The 17,431-nt window shown below is 34.3% G+C and overlaps 1 protein-coding gene across 1 annotated transcript in view; it reads left to right on the plus strand.

The window, feature by feature from the left end:
• The window catches only part of LOC127856445 (uncharacterized), a 123,180-nt gene that overhangs the window by 26,961 nt on the left and 78,788 nt on the right, over positions 1 to 17,431 (plus strand). The window contains exons 5-7 of the mRNA XM_052392652.1: positions 732 to 761; positions 8,594 to 8,681; positions 17,126 to 17,229. Of these exons, the coding sequence (XP_052248612.1) occupies positions 732 to 761; positions 8,594 to 8,681; positions 17,126 to 17,229 (222 nt within the window). The remainder of the gene's footprint in view (positions 1 to 731; positions 762 to 8,593; positions 8,682 to 17,125; positions 17,230 to 17,431) is intronic.

Raw genomic sequence — 17,431 nt, forward strand, 5'->3', positions numbered from 1 at the left:
TGGCTCAATTGGGAAAAATTATCGCATGCAAATAGTGTTTCTTATATTTCAAAGAAGCCGTTAACTGGTAAATAACGTATATTTTGATAACTTATTATTAAAATTTTACAAAGTATTATGAACATGTGAGATAAGTGCAGGTTTTTTAATCTGAGTTTGGGGAAAAGGCTTGGCCTTTTTTGAGGTGAAAAAAATCGTGTGAAGCGCCGGATTTTGAGGAAAATAAGGAAAGTCTTAAATAATCATTAACATATTTTACAGTTTTTAAAACAAATTCAAGGCAACAGATAATTTAATTATGCAACACTTTCTATTTTCTACACCGGATCAGGTTAACTTATATATTTTAAGGTAAAAAAAAAAAAAAAAATTTTTTTTTTTTTTTTTTTTTTTTGGAATTGGGAATTTTTTTTTCAATTGGGAATAAAACGACCAGATTTGCATTGGGAATGGGGCCGAATTTCGGACCCGTGGCATAGGGCGGAAAAAGCCTGAATACTGTTAAGATTGAGTGAATATTTAAGTGTTTTTTGTGACATTTTGTATTGTGAAGTCGTCATGGTTATATTGTTGGTAGTGTGTAGCCTAAAAGCAATGTTCATATTCGTGAACATGAATTTAGAGTTGAAAACATGATAATGTCTGCTTAATTGCTCTATTTATGTTAACAGGTTTAATACATTATGTATAATTTTAATTAATACAGTAATTTGTTGATAAAAACATTGCAGAAAAGAAGCAAAGACAGACCCCTCATGAAGGTTCGTTATTGGTTTCTTATGCCCTACTGTTGGTATTTATGAAGCAACTCCCTGCAGTGGTTGGTATAATGAACATGCCGTGTGCATGCAATGTGCATGTTCAACAATTTTCGGTTATAAGTTTCTTATTCCCTTCTGTTGGTTTTGTTGAAGAAAGACTTATTACAGTGGTTAGTAAGCGCATGCCATTTGCCTGTTCATCAATGTTTGTTATTATTTTCTTACATCCTTCTGTTGGTTTTGAGGAAGCAAGAACAAATAAAAAAATTAACATTCCCTTCTGTTCCTTTTCTTATCTTTTTAACATTGACGGTGAAAGTCTACTGTAACAAGTTCCAATTTGCATGATACTTTTTTTTCACCCCCCCCCCCCCCTCTTCTCCCATGCATTTTGAGTATATTTATAATATGGGTGGGTTAAGTTAAGTTGAGTTCTGGCCCTATATTTTTTTAATGATTTGTATGTTATTTTTATATTTAAAAGTCATTAAAAAATATTGTTTAAACAGCTTTGCTTAAGAACATGCATAATAACAAAATGCGTTGTAATACTTCAGGAATGGAATGATAATGAAACTTTTGTGTAAAATCTTCACATAATGTCTTTTTCAGATAATAGATTTTCTTTGGTTAAATCTATAAATTAACAAGGGGTGTTTGTAAAACATGCATGCCCCCCATATGGGCTGTCCGTTTTAGTGGCAGCCATTGTGTGAATACGATTTTTGTCATTGTGACCTTGACCTTTGTCCTAGTGACCTGAAAATCAATAGGGGTCATCTGCAAGTCACGATCAATGTACCTAAGAAGTGTCATGATCCTAGGCAAAAGCGTTCTTGAGTTATCATCCGAAAATCATTTTACTATTTCAGTTCACCATGACCTTGACCTTTAGCCTTGTGACCTCAAAATCGATAGGGGTCATCTGCAAGTCATGATCAATCTATCTATGTAGTTTCATGATCCTAGGCGTATGCGTTCTTGAGTTATCATCCGAAAACCATTTTACTATTTCTGGTCACCGGGACCTTGACCTTTGACCTAGTGACCGCAAAATCAATAGGGGTCATCTGAGAGTCATGATCAATCTGCCCATGAAGTTTCATGATCCTAGGCATATGCATTCTTGAGTTATCATCCGGAAACCATTTTACTATTTCGGGTCACCGTGACCTTGACCTTTGACCTAGTGACCTCAAAATCAATAGGGATCATCTGCAAGTCATGATCAATTTACCCATGAAGTTTCATGATCCTAGGCATATGCGTTCTTGAGTTATCATTCAAAAACCATTTTACTATTTCGGGTCACCGTGACCTTGACCTTTGACCTAGTGACCTCAAAATCAATAGGGATCATCTGCGAGTCATGATCAATGTACCTATAAAGTTTCATGATCCTAGGCGTATGCGTTCTTGAGTTATCGTCTGACAACCACCTGGTGGACGGACCGACGGACCGACCGACAGACCGACATGAGCAAAGCAATATACCCCCTCTTCTTCGAAGGGGGGCATAATAATGCCTTTTGAGAAGTAATTTTTTCCAAGCTTGCTTGCAGAAAGCTTGATATTATAGTCAATCAATATTGCAGAAAGCTTGATATTACAGTCAAGCAATATTGCAGAAAGCTTGATATTACAGTCAAGCAATATTGCAGAAAGCTTGATATAACAGTCAAGCAATATTGCAGAAAGCTTGATATAACAGTCAAGCAATATTGCAGAAAGCTTGATATAACAGTCAAGCAATATTGCTGAAAGCTTGATATGCCACAAATGATGCCAATGAGAAGATGACATGTGATGTGTAACACCTGCCTCCCTAACTTGAAGGTCAAGGTCAATTTGAAACTGGTTCACGTGGGGTCAAAAAGTAGGTCAAACAAAATAAAAAGCTTGTGAACACGCTATATTTCTCATTTATAGTCCAATCAATATGAAACATAAACATTTGTCCCAATCAAATATGGGCTGAGCTCGAAACCTGGTCATATAGGGTCGAAATCTAGTTTACTTGGTCAAATAAAAGCTTGAGAGGCCAAATTTATTGCCTAATCATCATGAAACTTCATTTGTCACAATAGTATTTCAGCAGAGTTCAAATCCCAGTTTTATGTGGCCCAAAACTAGGTCAAGTTAAAGAAAAAGCTAATTAACATTCTTAAGCCCACATCCATAGCACATGAACCTTGATAAGCAAATATTTCCCAATAATATCTTGGATGAGTTTGAAACTGGGTCAATTAGTGTCAAACACTAGGTCATAAGGTGAGATGCTGAAATAAAAGAAAAAAATTGAACACTTTAGAGAACACATTTATTGCCCAATCTTCATGAAACTTGTTCAGATTGTTTGTCCCATCGATATCTCGGCCGAGTTGGAAACTGTGTCATGTAGGGTCAAAAACTAGGTCACAAGATCAAATAAAGGATAGAACCAGGTGTTGGGGGCAACTTTCCTGATAAGTCTATTGTTAAACCTTGTGAACACAACCTGCTCAGAACACTTAAGTTCCTTGGCGTCTCAGGTGAGCATCTATGGGCCTTTTGACTTCTTGTTTGTTGGTCTGCACAATTGAATGGAAATACCTTTTGTTATTGTGTAAATTGAGCTTTTGTTGTATGATGTGCTTTTGATCCCGGTATGAGACATGGGTGTTTTTGATTGGTCAGTTGCGCTGTTTAGACTTTATTGGTAAAAAATAGAAATATTGGGAATAAACGAGACTAACTACAATCATATTTGTAACAAATAATAAAAGTAATAATACAAGATGTTTTTAAAATTTCACGTTACAAAAATGTCTCATTGATATGAACTGTGACTAAACTCACATTGATTATTCTTCAATTAATTCTCAAAAATGTTATTAATACGTTTCTTTCAAAACATAAGTCCTTGATATGAAATGTGAATTAACTCATGTTGATAGTTCTTGCAATTAATTCTCAACAACAGGGTTCGCACAGACCTTGAAAAGTGCTTGAATTTTGTTGTTCTCCTTGAAAAGTGCTTATAAAGTCTGTGGAGTGCTTAAAAAGTGCTAATTTGCGTATAAATACTTAAAAATGCTTAACAAAGTGCTTAATTTGGGCTTCAAAAGTGCTTGAAAAACATACTAAGGGTAAAAAAAATATATTTTCATATCTTTTCCATGAGTCTGAAGTCGTTTTTTTTCACGATTTATGACGGTTCCGATCTGTTCATACTGGCAGGTACTGGATCGGTACTGGTTTTAGAACGTAAGGGAGGCAACTATTACTTATCTTCTGCCAATTGGTCTACTTTGGGGTTTTTTTGTACGCATTATGCCATTACGGTGCTGACAAGTTGAAATATGCCAGAAAATTAAGTGCATTTTTCAGAAAGGGTGGCTTTTAAAGTACCCTTGGGTTGTTGACATTGCCGACAACTTAATAAGTATACTTTTTACAAGCTTCAATTTACACATGGCATTTTATATTATGGTTGAACTTTAAACTTTATTAAAGGCAGTTGTGAGATTCTGTACATTTGTAGTCTTCTATTTTTTCTTCAGAATTAATTTCTAGCAAATGCATTATTGTCTTTGTAGCAGCTATACTTTACCACTGGAATATCTGTTATGAACATTTAGAAAACATATTTAATACAAATAACAGGTTTTGTTTTGGTATGCGTAATGCCTTTGGTCAATTACTATATCCAAAGGTCAATTACTATATCATAATGAAATGTCTTACTTTTGATTAAACAGTTGTTACTGTAGCAGGGTAGTGCTGACACATGTTGTAAGTCACATATAATGTTAAGCAAGAAGAGACCAGTTTAGCGAAAATGTTGTCAGTATTGGACACAGAATAATATACAGTTTTCATTAGGTCGGACAAAAAAAGTGCTTTAATTTGGATTTTTTTCCCTTGAAAAGTGCTTAAAAAGTGCTTGAATTTTATTAGAGAAAATCTGTATGAACCCTGAAAAAATGTTATTAATACTTTTCTTTCAAAACATTAGTCCTTGATATGAAATGTGAACTAACTCACATTGATAGTTCTTGAAATTAGTTATCAAATAGGTTATTAAAACTTCTTTCAAAACATTAGCCATTAATATGAAATGTGAACTAACTCACATTGATAGTTCTTGCTATGTGTTATTAAACATGGAATGTAGCTTCATAATTTTTTTACATAGACTGAGATGTAATTATTACAGGTACATAGCAAGATGTTGCTGTTTTCAATCAATTATTCTGTGGTTAATGCACACATTTCTTCCTCAGAATTGCAAGCAGAATTAATCACCCGATTGATGCATAAAGGTACCATGTGTCTACTAATTTCAATGTCACATGGTACCTTTTTGCACCAAGGGGGCGAAATTTAATGAAGTCATATTGGTGCAAAAAGGTACCATGTGTCTACTAATTTCAATGTCACATGGTACCTTTTTGCACCAAGGGGGCGGTTATTTTGTGTATTCAAGTATTTCAGGTATTGGTGTTTTGTATCTAATTCTTGTTCATGGAAATGATGACTGTCCACATTACGCTGAAAATCTTTGGAATATGGGTGTTAAAGGCATTGAAATGAAAGATGAAGATATCATAAATTAAGTGCAACAACTCTACTTGACTTGAGAACATAATATATATTTTCACTGTGTAAATTCAGTTTGCAGGATAATGGACAGTAACTTTTTAGTTTGTTTTGATGAATAAAAAGATAGTTTCATAAAAAAATTGAGGAAGTAGTGGAGGAAAATTATATTAAATATAACACATTTAAAACGTTTAAAAACATTGTAATATATGTGTTGTACTATCTCAAAAAGTAATTATTTTGTTCATCTTAAGGTATGGGACGTGCTTCATTTCATGCTTACTTAATTTTAAATTATTTGGTCAAAAAGTGATCTTTCAAAATGTTGTATTGTAATGATTTAATAAAAAATATTTATTTAAATACAAACAAGTGACAGGCTCTCAGACTTACCTTTTTGAACCTAACTGATTTTGGTTAATTTCTTCTTAAATACTTAGCAATACAACTTATGGGCTCATATTTTTTTAACTGATTTAAAGTAAGATAAAATTGATGTATTGTTACAGTAAATCATTCATGCACATGGAAAAAAATGACGGGAAAATGCGCAAATGCACTTTTCCATGTTGTTGTGACTGCAAAAAGAAGTTTGTCAATGTATCAACAAAATTTATATATTGTTGTCAGATGTAGTTGACCATGAACATTATCAGGTTGCATGATCAGTCTGTTTGCAATGATCCCATAAACATATATGACAGTTGTCCAATTTTTGAACCACCCTTGGGACATTTTAGGTGCACATCATGTTTTGCTTGAAACTCTTGTTCTTCTTTACTTTTATACATTTTTAAGCCCCCCTTCGCTTTGCTCATGTCGGTCAGTCGGTCGGTCGGTAGGTCGGTCGGTCCATCCACCAGGTGGTTTTCGGATGATAACTCAAGAACGCTTGGGGCTAGAATCATGAAACTTCATAGGTACATTGATCATGACTCGCAGATGATCCCTATTGATTTTGAGGTCACTAGGTCAAAGGTCAAGGTCACAGGTGAAGGTCACAGTTACTGGAAATAGGCATTATAAATGTATAAGGATTTAGCATGGTTCAAACAAGGGAAACAACTACGGTTTATGTATGTTCTTTTTATTACAGATTTGCCTCCATTTAATTCATTCAAAATCTCATTTTATAGCAGAGATTCCAAATCTGACCTGTAAATGAGCCCCATATTTACTGCCAGTGCTAGTTTACCTTTTCCCATTTGATCATTCTTAAGTATTGGTATTGTAATGCTGCTGCTGCTACGGCTACTACTACTACTACTACTACTACTACTACTACTACTACTACTACTACTACTACTACTACTACTACATCTACTTCTACTACTACTACTACTACTACTACTACTACTTCTACTACTACTACTACTACTACTACTACTACTACTACTACTACTACTACTACTATTACTACTACTACTACTACAACTACTACTACTACTACTACTACTACTACTACTACTACTACTACTACTACTACTACTACTACTACACCACCACCACCACCACCACCACCACCACCACCACCACCGTTCACAGTGACAAAAACGTATTCACACAATGGCTGCTACTACAACTTATAGCCCATATAGGGGGGCATGCATGTTTTACAAACAGCCCTTGTTCTAAAGTAGTAATACAGCAAGAAAGTGATAAACATTTAGTTGAGATATAGGGCCAATATTAAAACCATATCATTATAATAATCAAGCTTATCACTTTCATGCCGATATAACTGGAAAATGTGCATCATTTTAACAATTAATACAAGTAATGAAATGTATAAAAACGGCAAAAAATACCTGTCTTGGCATGGGCGTTGCCATCTTGATTGTCACATAATTACCCTCTCTGTTTTATGGATTGTGAAGTTGAAAATACGAGTTCCAGCCAGTTTAAGTTGCAAATACTGTTAATGCATATCACAAGGATAAGCCTTATTCATTTGTAGTACTGGCTAATGTCTAAGGCATAGATGTTCACATATAATGTTACCAACCAGTTTCTTTACAAATGCATAATTAAGGATGCTGCATGTGCAGAAGATGTAGACATGTTTTGCAAATATGTTGTATAGTAGTCATGTTTGTGTTTAGTTTAAAAAATAAAATAAAAGTCAATTAATTTGAAGAAATGGGCACAATTCAGTTTTCAAAGGCTCAGTCTGTTACAGTCTGTCACACATTTTTGTCCCCTACCGGTTTCACCGGAGGGGACCTATGGTTTGCGCTCTGTCTGTCAGTCTGTCAGTCAGTCAGTCATACTTTTCTGGATCCTGCGATAACTTTTAAAGTTCTTAATATTTTTTCATGAAACTTAAAACATGGATCGAAGGCAATATGGGTATTATGCACGTCATTTCATTTTGTTCCTACATCAAAAATTGTGGTTGCTATGGCAACAAATAGACTAGAAATACTGCTGAAAATGGTGATTTTCTGGATCCTGTGATAACTTTAAAAGTTCTTAATATTTTTTCATGAAACTTAAAACATGGATAGATGGCAATATGGACATTATGCACGTCATTTCATTTTGTTCCTTTTTCAAAAATTCTGGTTGCTATGGCAACAAATATATAAAAAAATTGACAATGGTGGAATTTCTGACAATGGTGGAGCCGGTAGCGGACAATATTGCTTGGCAATAGTCTTGTTTTATTGTGGAAGATAAATAAACTCGTTTTTATCTCGTTAATGATGGATGCTTTGCATAACATCATTCTGAAGAAAGTCATTAAACCTTTTTACTTTTTTATCACTTAAGTTATCTGTTGGTGCTATGTAAGTGTAAAATAATCCTTCGAAACAGTGTACATAATTATGTGTGACTCAAAATTACCATTTAATGTACATAGTATGATAAATCATGCCATCGATTTGTACATAGTAATTATTAGTAATTGTTAATGGAAGGCATATGTTCTTGGCAGAGATCTGACATTTCGGTAGTAGATATATGTGTCTCGTTCTGAGAAAACTGGGCATAATGCATGTGAAAAAAGTGTCGTCCCAGATTAGCCTGTGCAGTCCGCACAAGCTAATCAGGGACGACACTTTCCGCCTAAATTTGATTTTTGCTAAGAAGAGACTTCATTTAAACGAAAAAAGTCATAAAAGCGGAAAGTGTCGTCCCTGATTAGCCTGTGTGGACTGCACAGGCTAATCTTGGACGACACTTTACACACATGCATTAAGCCCAGTTTTCTCAGAACACGACTCATATGTGCTTGACGTTTACAGCGGATGCTGAGTCCCACATACAAGACTCGCAGTGAAGATTTCAAGAAGCAGTTCAAAGACATTCCGTCAGAAGAAAGGCTCATTGTTGGTGAGTGGAATCCTTTCTATAAAAACCTATGGCTGAAAATATTGCCCTTATCTGTCGAATGAAAAAAGTTGATTATGGGCTTTGATGTCTTGAAATCTAGTGTTCTTTTGTTGATGGAAAAACAACAGTGACAGTTAGCTTTTAAGCAGAAACATGACAGTATTTATTCTGCAACCGGCAATGTTCTAGAATACTGCAATTGTTAATATTACATGCATCAATAATTACATGTGATAGTATTCATTATTGCAGAAATAAAACAAAGCATGTATTTATAATGGCTTTTCTGTCCTACACATTGTGTGCCCATAACATTTTACTGAATGGCAGAGGGGGTTTAGTTTAAACCTATTTATTTTAGCTTGAATGCATTGAAAGCCTAAGGCTTATTTGAAACACTCAAGTCTGTTTCCTGGGACTAGAACCAGTACTTGGTGTCTTTGAGAGAGATCTAAAGAACGCTCCTGCAGTGGGGATCAAACCCATGACCTCCCTGTTGCTAGGCGGATACCATATCCACTATGCCACAGCGATCAGAGGGCGTTTGAAAGACCTTTTTTTCAGGACAACCTTACATTATCAGGAGTGTAATTTTTCCTCCTTTCAACTGATTTCCTTCCTTTCATGTCAAATTTATTTTACAAATAGTTATTAGATTTGCTGGATCTATAAAAAAATGAAGAGTTTAACTAAATCCTGTAAGGGGGTTAGGGCATTTTCCTTACCTTAGGTGGTTCTTAAATCGCACTCCTGATTCATGTTATCTGTCTCTTTAGTTTTAAGATTATAGTTACACGTCAGTATAGAACAAAGTTTTGTGAATTCAGTGCTCCTGAGCCAGGCCTAAACGTCTTGGCACATAATCCTACAAGATCCCACTCTAACCTGTGGACCCCCAACATGCTGTTTTTATAATCTGCTCTAATAATTATAAAGCACATTTTATTATACCCCCACAAACTAAGTTTAGGGGGGTATATAGGAGTGAGCTTGTCGGTCGGTCTGTCGGTCTGTCCGTATTAAGTGTCCACTCTCTAATTCAAGTTGTTTTCATCCGATCTTCACCAAACTTGGTCAGACGTTGTGTCTGGATGATGTCTAGGTCAAGTTCGAATATATGTCATGTCGGGTCAAAAACTAGGTCATGGGGTCACTTAGTGTGTTTTAAACATTGAGCATGGTGTCCGCTCTCTAATTCAAGTTGTTTTCATCTGAGCTGCACCATACTTGGTCAGAAGTTGTATCTAGATGATCTTAAGGCCAAGTTCAAACATGGCCATGACAGATCAAAAACTAGGTCACGGGGTCACTTAGTACGTTTTAAACATTCAGCATAGTGTCCGCTCTCTAATTGAAGTAGTTATCATCTGATCTTCACCACACTTGGTCAGAAGTTGTAACTAGATGATGTGTAGGTCAAGTTCGAACATAGGCCATCCGGATCAAAAACTATGTCAGGGGGTCACTTAGTGCGTTTTAAACTTTGAGCATGGTGTTCGCTTTTTTGTTAAGACAACATGCAAAATATTCTGTGTAAATGCGGCATGTGGGGGTATTCGTCACTTCTGTGACGAAGCTCTAGTTTGAACTTTCAAACAATTATCTTAATTTTTATAGTGGGTTTTAGATTTATTAATAATTGAAACAGTGGTTTGCTAACTTGATTTTTATATATTTGATTGATGAACCATATTTCTTTGTATACTACCGGTTATCCTTTTTAATCTTATTATGTAAGCATTTAAATAGATTTCCTATACTTAGTGACCAGTGCAACAGCTAGGATTTGAAAAGGGCAGGGGGGGGGGGGCTATTTTGTAAAAAGGGCACTTTTGATGCGCAGAATTTTGTCAAAAGGGCACTTTTGACGCGCAGAATTTTGTCAAAAGGGCATTTTTGAGCATGTGGGCTATGCTGTCTTCTAAAAGACGCCAGTTACCAAGTCCAAACATGCCTTGTTATTCTTTTATTTTACAGATATTAAGACATGTATGTGGTAAATTACAGAAACATACAAAGAAAAAGAAACAATCTTGGCATACAACAATTATTTTCCAGTATGCACAGAATACCTCATAAACAAGTAAACAAACTCTTTCTACGAGAGACCCAAATATCAATCCAAAATACAACATTAATTTCAACATTCTTTTAGGAAATAAGATTTTAATCTAAAACAATTTAAATACAAAAATAATATAATTCAGTCCACTCTCGTTATCTCGAAGTCGGCGGGAACAAGAAAAAATATCGAGATAACGAGAGTTCGAGATAATTGATAAGGCGTTTTCAAAGAAACAAATGAGACGAAATTTTACCTTGTTTTTAACATCTTAATACCTGCTAAATGGACTAACTAAAGCCTTCACCATGTGGCATAACACTCTCTACCTGATATATACGCGTTTTTACGATGCAAGATTAATTTTGCTATTTAAATGCTTAAAATGACGTTTTAAGTATTACAGAATAGCATGAACACATGCGGTTATAATTTTTCTAACCTGTCGAGTAGTGCTGCAACAATATACCGGTATATCGGTATATATTGCAATACACAATCCGCATATTGTATTGCGATACGATTTTCATTATACCGGTACGAAAATTTTACAAAAATTCATTCACATTTCGTCCAGAAAAGCCATCTGGAATAATGATAACAAGGTAAACAAAACAAAGCAGTGTAAATATTTTTTTCGTAAAAATAGCATTCTGAAAGTTTATTATACGGAGTAGCGTTACATCGGAGCATTCGTTCGATGCTTTTGAACAGATTATCGTTGAATTAATTGCGCACAGCTGTAAATGTTTTGTTTGATTCTGAATTGAGCATTATTAAATTTGTAATCCGAATTTCAGAAAAACGCTTCCAAATTTTAATGCTAATGCGACAATAAAAAATTATAGCGTCAAATAAAAAGTGCTTTATCCTTTGTCTCAATAAAAAGCGCGCGAAAATAATACAGACATTTAGAACGTCGCATGGAAAGTATGGGTGTATTTTGTGTTGTATAAAAACGGGAACATCACTTCAAGTGAATTACGCGTGTTCAGTGGAAAAAAACGCCCCGGTTGGACGTTATTTCATCGCATCTTTAAATAGTAACGAATGCCAAAATGTATTTGATACTTAAAAAAATTTGCGAATGTTTGTGTTTCTTGTTATTCTTGAGCACATTTATAGTAAATATATACCAGAATTTGCTTTAAACCTGGAATATACGGGATTATTTGGTAATTGGCAAGTTATAATTTTGTTACAAGTTAGCAATATATTGCGATATATTGCAATACGGGTTTTTGAACTGACAGTATATTGCAAAACCGTTTTTGGCGTATTGTTGCAGCACTACTGTCGAGTAAACATCTGGTAATGTTGCTATTTAAAGCAATGATGCAATTGACGTCCAATCAAGACGAGGGTTTTCCATCTGAACATGATTAAATCACGTTCCGGAATACTGAACTGTACATGTACATTTTGTAGTTTGAAATGCATAGTTCAATCGATTATTAGCCATGATAATGACTATTGGAGTTCAAGGATAGAACAACATTCTGCAAATTTGCGACGATTTATTTATGCAAAAATATAACTCAATGCATTTTGGAATGTTCTTTGTAAAAACAATTAGTCTTTTGGCCTTTTGGCAGGCTGTGTATTAATTGCAGTCAATTGATGTTAAAGTGACAGTTCAAGTGACAGGCCTTACTCAAGTGTTAATGGCTAACGACATTACACACGTGTGATCATTGATGCAATTAACAGATCAATTTCCTACCTCACAGTATTGGGAGCAGCCGGGCGAAGCAGGACGGTGAAGTATCAAAGAAAAAAATTCTCACCTTATGCCACACTGGAACAGTTATTCGCACATTGAGATAAACCACAGTAAATACATGTAAAATCGGGACTCGGGACACAAATTTATATAGAGATATGGAATTATTCGACATAACGAAAATGGAGATATGCAATGATTATTTATATAGATATAGAAGGAAAAAAGTTGGGACATTTAGCTTACTTCGACATATCGAGAATATCGAGATATCCGATGTCGAGATAACGAGAGTGGACTGTATGTAAAATACTCATGCCATGGGGTTAAGCATGAAGATGAATGAGAGATTTAAAGGGTGTTGCGGCAGTTTATTTAACCGAGGGTATATTTATAGCAACACCGATGCTATTATCACAACCCAAAAGTTTTGTTATCAGAATCATCACAAATTAATCACCGAGAAGGTTCATAATAGGTACTCAGTGGTTCTATCCCAGGTGCGGTTAACTTTTTTTAATTCTTTTTTTCTTTCTTTCATTTCATTCTTGTTTTTTTCCTGGAGCTCTTTAGTCCTGTTGTTTACATTAATCAATTTAAAGCATTTAATCACAAACTTCAAAACATGCCGAAATCTGTCAACAAGTCCCTGTTTTTGATGATTAAGTTCGAGTTTGATACTGTTTGGTCTTATGTTTGTGATTAAATATTGTATTAGTGTTGTGTTTTTTAGTAAGCCTTTGTGATCCGAATTAAGATTGTAAACAAAATATAATGTTTATGCATATCTCTAACAGTCTATCTACCGGTACATGGGTTTCGCCTAATTGCTGTATTGCAGGAAATTCGACATAGACGGTAGGGATAATTAAACAAAAAAAATCTCTGTTAAAAGTGCGGTGACCCCCTTTTTTTATTTTTGTTTAATGATAACAATACGTAGATGAACATATTTGAGCAGTTTCGCAAAAAGTTATTAGATAGAACTTTTTTAAATTCCATTTTTGTGGTTAAAATAGTAAACAATTGACGTATTTTTGGGTGACATAAAAATTATAAAAATCAAATTTCTTAAAATTTTACTTGTGTTCTCCATTTTTTTTGGTAGTTTGTGGTTTAATTAAATGGTATATGATATATATTAGCTTATATAATATCTACATGTTGCCAATTTTATAGGTTATTAATCATTTTTATGCAATTAGAGATTTTTCAGTTTTAATGAAAAAGTACATGTTATATAATGGCGAATAAAATCAAAACAAGGCCGGTGACCCTATGTTTTTATTTCATTTTTCATATAGTATTTGTATGTAGTACTTGAATATAAATTTTTAGCAAAAGTTATTAGATGGAAAAAAATCAGCAAAACTGCAGCAACACCCCTTAAACCAAAAATGTCTTAACATAACATGCCGATTGTTATTGCCGGAACTGAAAAATAACCAACAAGAAACTGATGTTCGAAGTCGCCTATGAGATGGGGGCAGCACATGGGCGTATCTGGACTGCTCCCTGTTGCATATTAATTTATATGTTATTAATAATTGTTAGAATATATTATTCCCATTATAATTAAACCATTGAAATAAAAGATCTACAATGAGGAATAAGTTTATTACTATGTTATAAAAGATGGACTGCTCCCTGTTGCATATTAATTTATATGTTATTAAATATTGTTAAAATATATTATTCCCGTTATAATTAAACCATTCAAATAAAAGGTCTACAATGAGGAATAAGTTTATTACTATGTAATAAAAGATTTATGAATTATATATTATTTTTTTTATAAATTAAAGGGCATGGCGGTGCCTCAGAAGGACAGGGTGGGGCGCCTTTCCATTTAGGCCGAGCTGTGGCACTCCTTATGATGCTATAGCTATGTGTCTAGTATTCGATAACATGTTATGTTTTGACATTCATGTTTCTGTCTTGGTAAAATTATATTGAGATAGTTAAAGTCTTGTTTGGTTCATGTTTAAATCTTGGGTAAGGTTAAGTTTGGCTAGCCCACTGCAAACCACTGTAAACCGCTGCAAACCGCTGCAAACGCTCAATTCTTAAAATTGACTGTTCCAGGGTGCTTGTCCCAGTTTTAAAAATAATATGTGTATATTTGGTGTTGTGTCATACAAGTTACGGATAAGAACAAGAATTCCTATCCTGATACAGTTTCTTTAGTCTCATTGTTAGCTGTATTCAATGGAAATACATGTTATATCACATAACACATCCCAAATATTCCACAGGGATAAACTGACCGCGCATGATCATGTGCAATTCTGACATCTTGCTGTTTTCAAATTCTAGCTGGAGCACAGTTGTTTATTTTTCCAGGTATTATGAATTTGACAAATTTGGAAAAAAAGTTCATTACATGGAATGGATTCATAAAGCAGTACACAAATTACCGTACTAAGATGATGATTAGGCTATGATTAACATAAAACATATATTTCATGGATTCACACCCGCTGCCCGTAGGAAAAATAAATGAATGTTTCGCATAAATTCTTTCTTCAAGCAAACACATCAAAATGCTAAAAAGATATTGAAACTGGTAGAAAATAATTCTTCTGTAAATTTTTCATATGACTTATTAAGTATGCTGAAGCCTGATGCCTATGGAGGTTATTTGTGTTTGAATGTTTACTTCACACAGTGTATAGTGTTTTTGTTCCCTACCGGTGAAACCAGAAGGGACTTCTGGTTTGCGCTCTGTCTGTCGGTCAGTCAGTCTGTCACACTTTTCTGGATCCTGTGATAACTTTAAAAGTTCTTCATATTTTTTCATGAAACTTGAAACAGATGGCAATATGGTGATTATGCATGTCATTTCATTTTGTTCCTACATCAAGAATTCTGGTTGCTATGTTGCCATAGCAACCAGAATAATTGACGTAGGAACAAAATGAAATGACATGCATAATCTCTATATTGCCAATAATCCATGTTTCAAGTTTCATGAAAAAATATGAAGAACTTTTAAAGTTATCACAGGATCCACCATTTTCAGCAATATTTCTAGTCTATTTGTTGCCACAAATAGACTAGAAATATTGCTGAAAATGGTGGAGTTTCACGGGTAGCGGACCATATTGCTTGGCAATAGTCTTGTTTTTTAAAGAGTTTATTAAGATAACAATGTTACGTAATACTTGTCACAACTTATGAACCAGAAGCAGACATACTGTTATTGAAGGTGGTTTACTTATAATTGTGTGAGAGCCTTTATTGGGATTGTATTGGAGAAACAATGTATGCCACACTTGTAAATTGCTAGAAAAGATTGTTTATTAGTTCCATTTCCCAGCACCTGAAAGATTTTCAGAATATTGCTTAAAAATTGAAACCGACCAATATTCATTAGTGTTAAGACCTATTAGTCTTTCCATGTTGCTAGATTAAATGGTGTATTTTAATCACTTGTACTTTTTCAGCACACTGACCTATGAACACTTAAAAGCCTAATATTTTATTGTAATATAATGTATGTGTTGTTTGCAATCTTAGTAACTTGATATTGGATAATGCTAAGATAAGAGCAATCACTCATCGTTGTAATTTACAATAAGGTCAATATTCAGCTACTTAAGTTTTCAATTTGTTGTTTTGATAGCTAGAATATTTTCTGCATGATGATGCAGTAATGAATACATGCTACTACTTGTTTCTTTAAAGTAGTTTGCATGATTTCATTATTCTTTTGTAGTGTAACCCTTTCCCAATGAAAATGGCTATGTGCAAACAGCATAAAACCAGAACTTGCAGGCTGTTCAGTTTTTTTGCTGTTTAATGCTCATCAGTATCTAAGGGTTGTAAATGAAGCCTTTTAAACTTGAAATTAGTAAGAAAGGTCTTTAATTAAATGTAACTTTCTAAGGGACTATACATGCGTGAAAATACATATCTAAGTGGTAAAGGGTTAATCATTGATCATCTGAGCATTTAACATATATGTGTATGTTCTGGGTATACATGTACACACAGGTTGCAACCAACATTTATGTTACTTGTTTTATGCGATCAAAAAGCTGGACTTTACCAGTTAAGTGAAACACTTAAACATGAAATGCATGGTCTTAATGCACTCTATATGAATCTTTTGATTGTTGTTCTGAACACTGCCTTGGAAGAAGTTGTTGTAAACATAAACATATGGCATTTGCTATACACATATTTTAGTGATAAAATCATAAGCACTTGCCCAACCATTCAACATGTAGGTTCCTTTGAATGTAAGTAAGAATATATAAATGGAATGTTTATGGCTAAGAAGGGGCTCAATTTCCTGGACTCATTCTGCATCTTTTTTACCTATAAGGTATTACTTAAATAAAGTTAGACAATTATGAAGTTAAAGATATTACAAGGGCTGGATCCAGTGCAGACTAAAAAACGATTTTGGTGTTCTTATGTTATTAACTCTTTCAGTGCTGAAACCGAATTTTTAAGGCCTTTGCAAACAGTTTGGATCCAGATGAGACGCCACAAAACGTGGCGTCTCATCAGGATCCAAACTGTTTGCTTTTCTGATAGTATTCTTTGAAAAAAAATCGAAGAAAATAATAATTTTGAAATTAAGCAGACAACATTTTAGCAGACCACAATTTTCCCAGCATGCAAAGGGTTAAGAATTGTTGTTTATTGTAGATTACTCGTGTGCCCTACAGAAGGAGATACTAGTCCATGGTCGGATGTTCCTAACACAGAATTGCATCTGTTTCTATGCCAACATATTTCGATGGGAGACTGTTGTGAGTATCTCAGAAATGGAATCCAGTTTAATCTTTCAGGTTTCAATGGTTTATTCTTAGTCCCACTAGATGTTGCTAGTAGCATTTATCAGCTAAGACCTTTCCATTTTGTTTGATCTTACTTGATCTTGATTGTTCAATGCTTTAAATGTTTTCACACAAAAATAGATTTTTTTTTCCCGTTTAACTTTGAGGGAATGGC

The sequence above is a fragment of the Dreissena polymorpha genome, chromosome 13 (genome assembly GCF_020536995.1).
Source record: "Dreissena polymorpha isolate Duluth1 chromosome 13, UMN_Dpol_1.0, whole genome shotgun sequence".
NCBI classification, from domain to species: Eukaryota; Metazoa; Mollusca; class Bivalvia; order Myida; family Dreissenidae; genus Dreissena; species Dreissena polymorpha.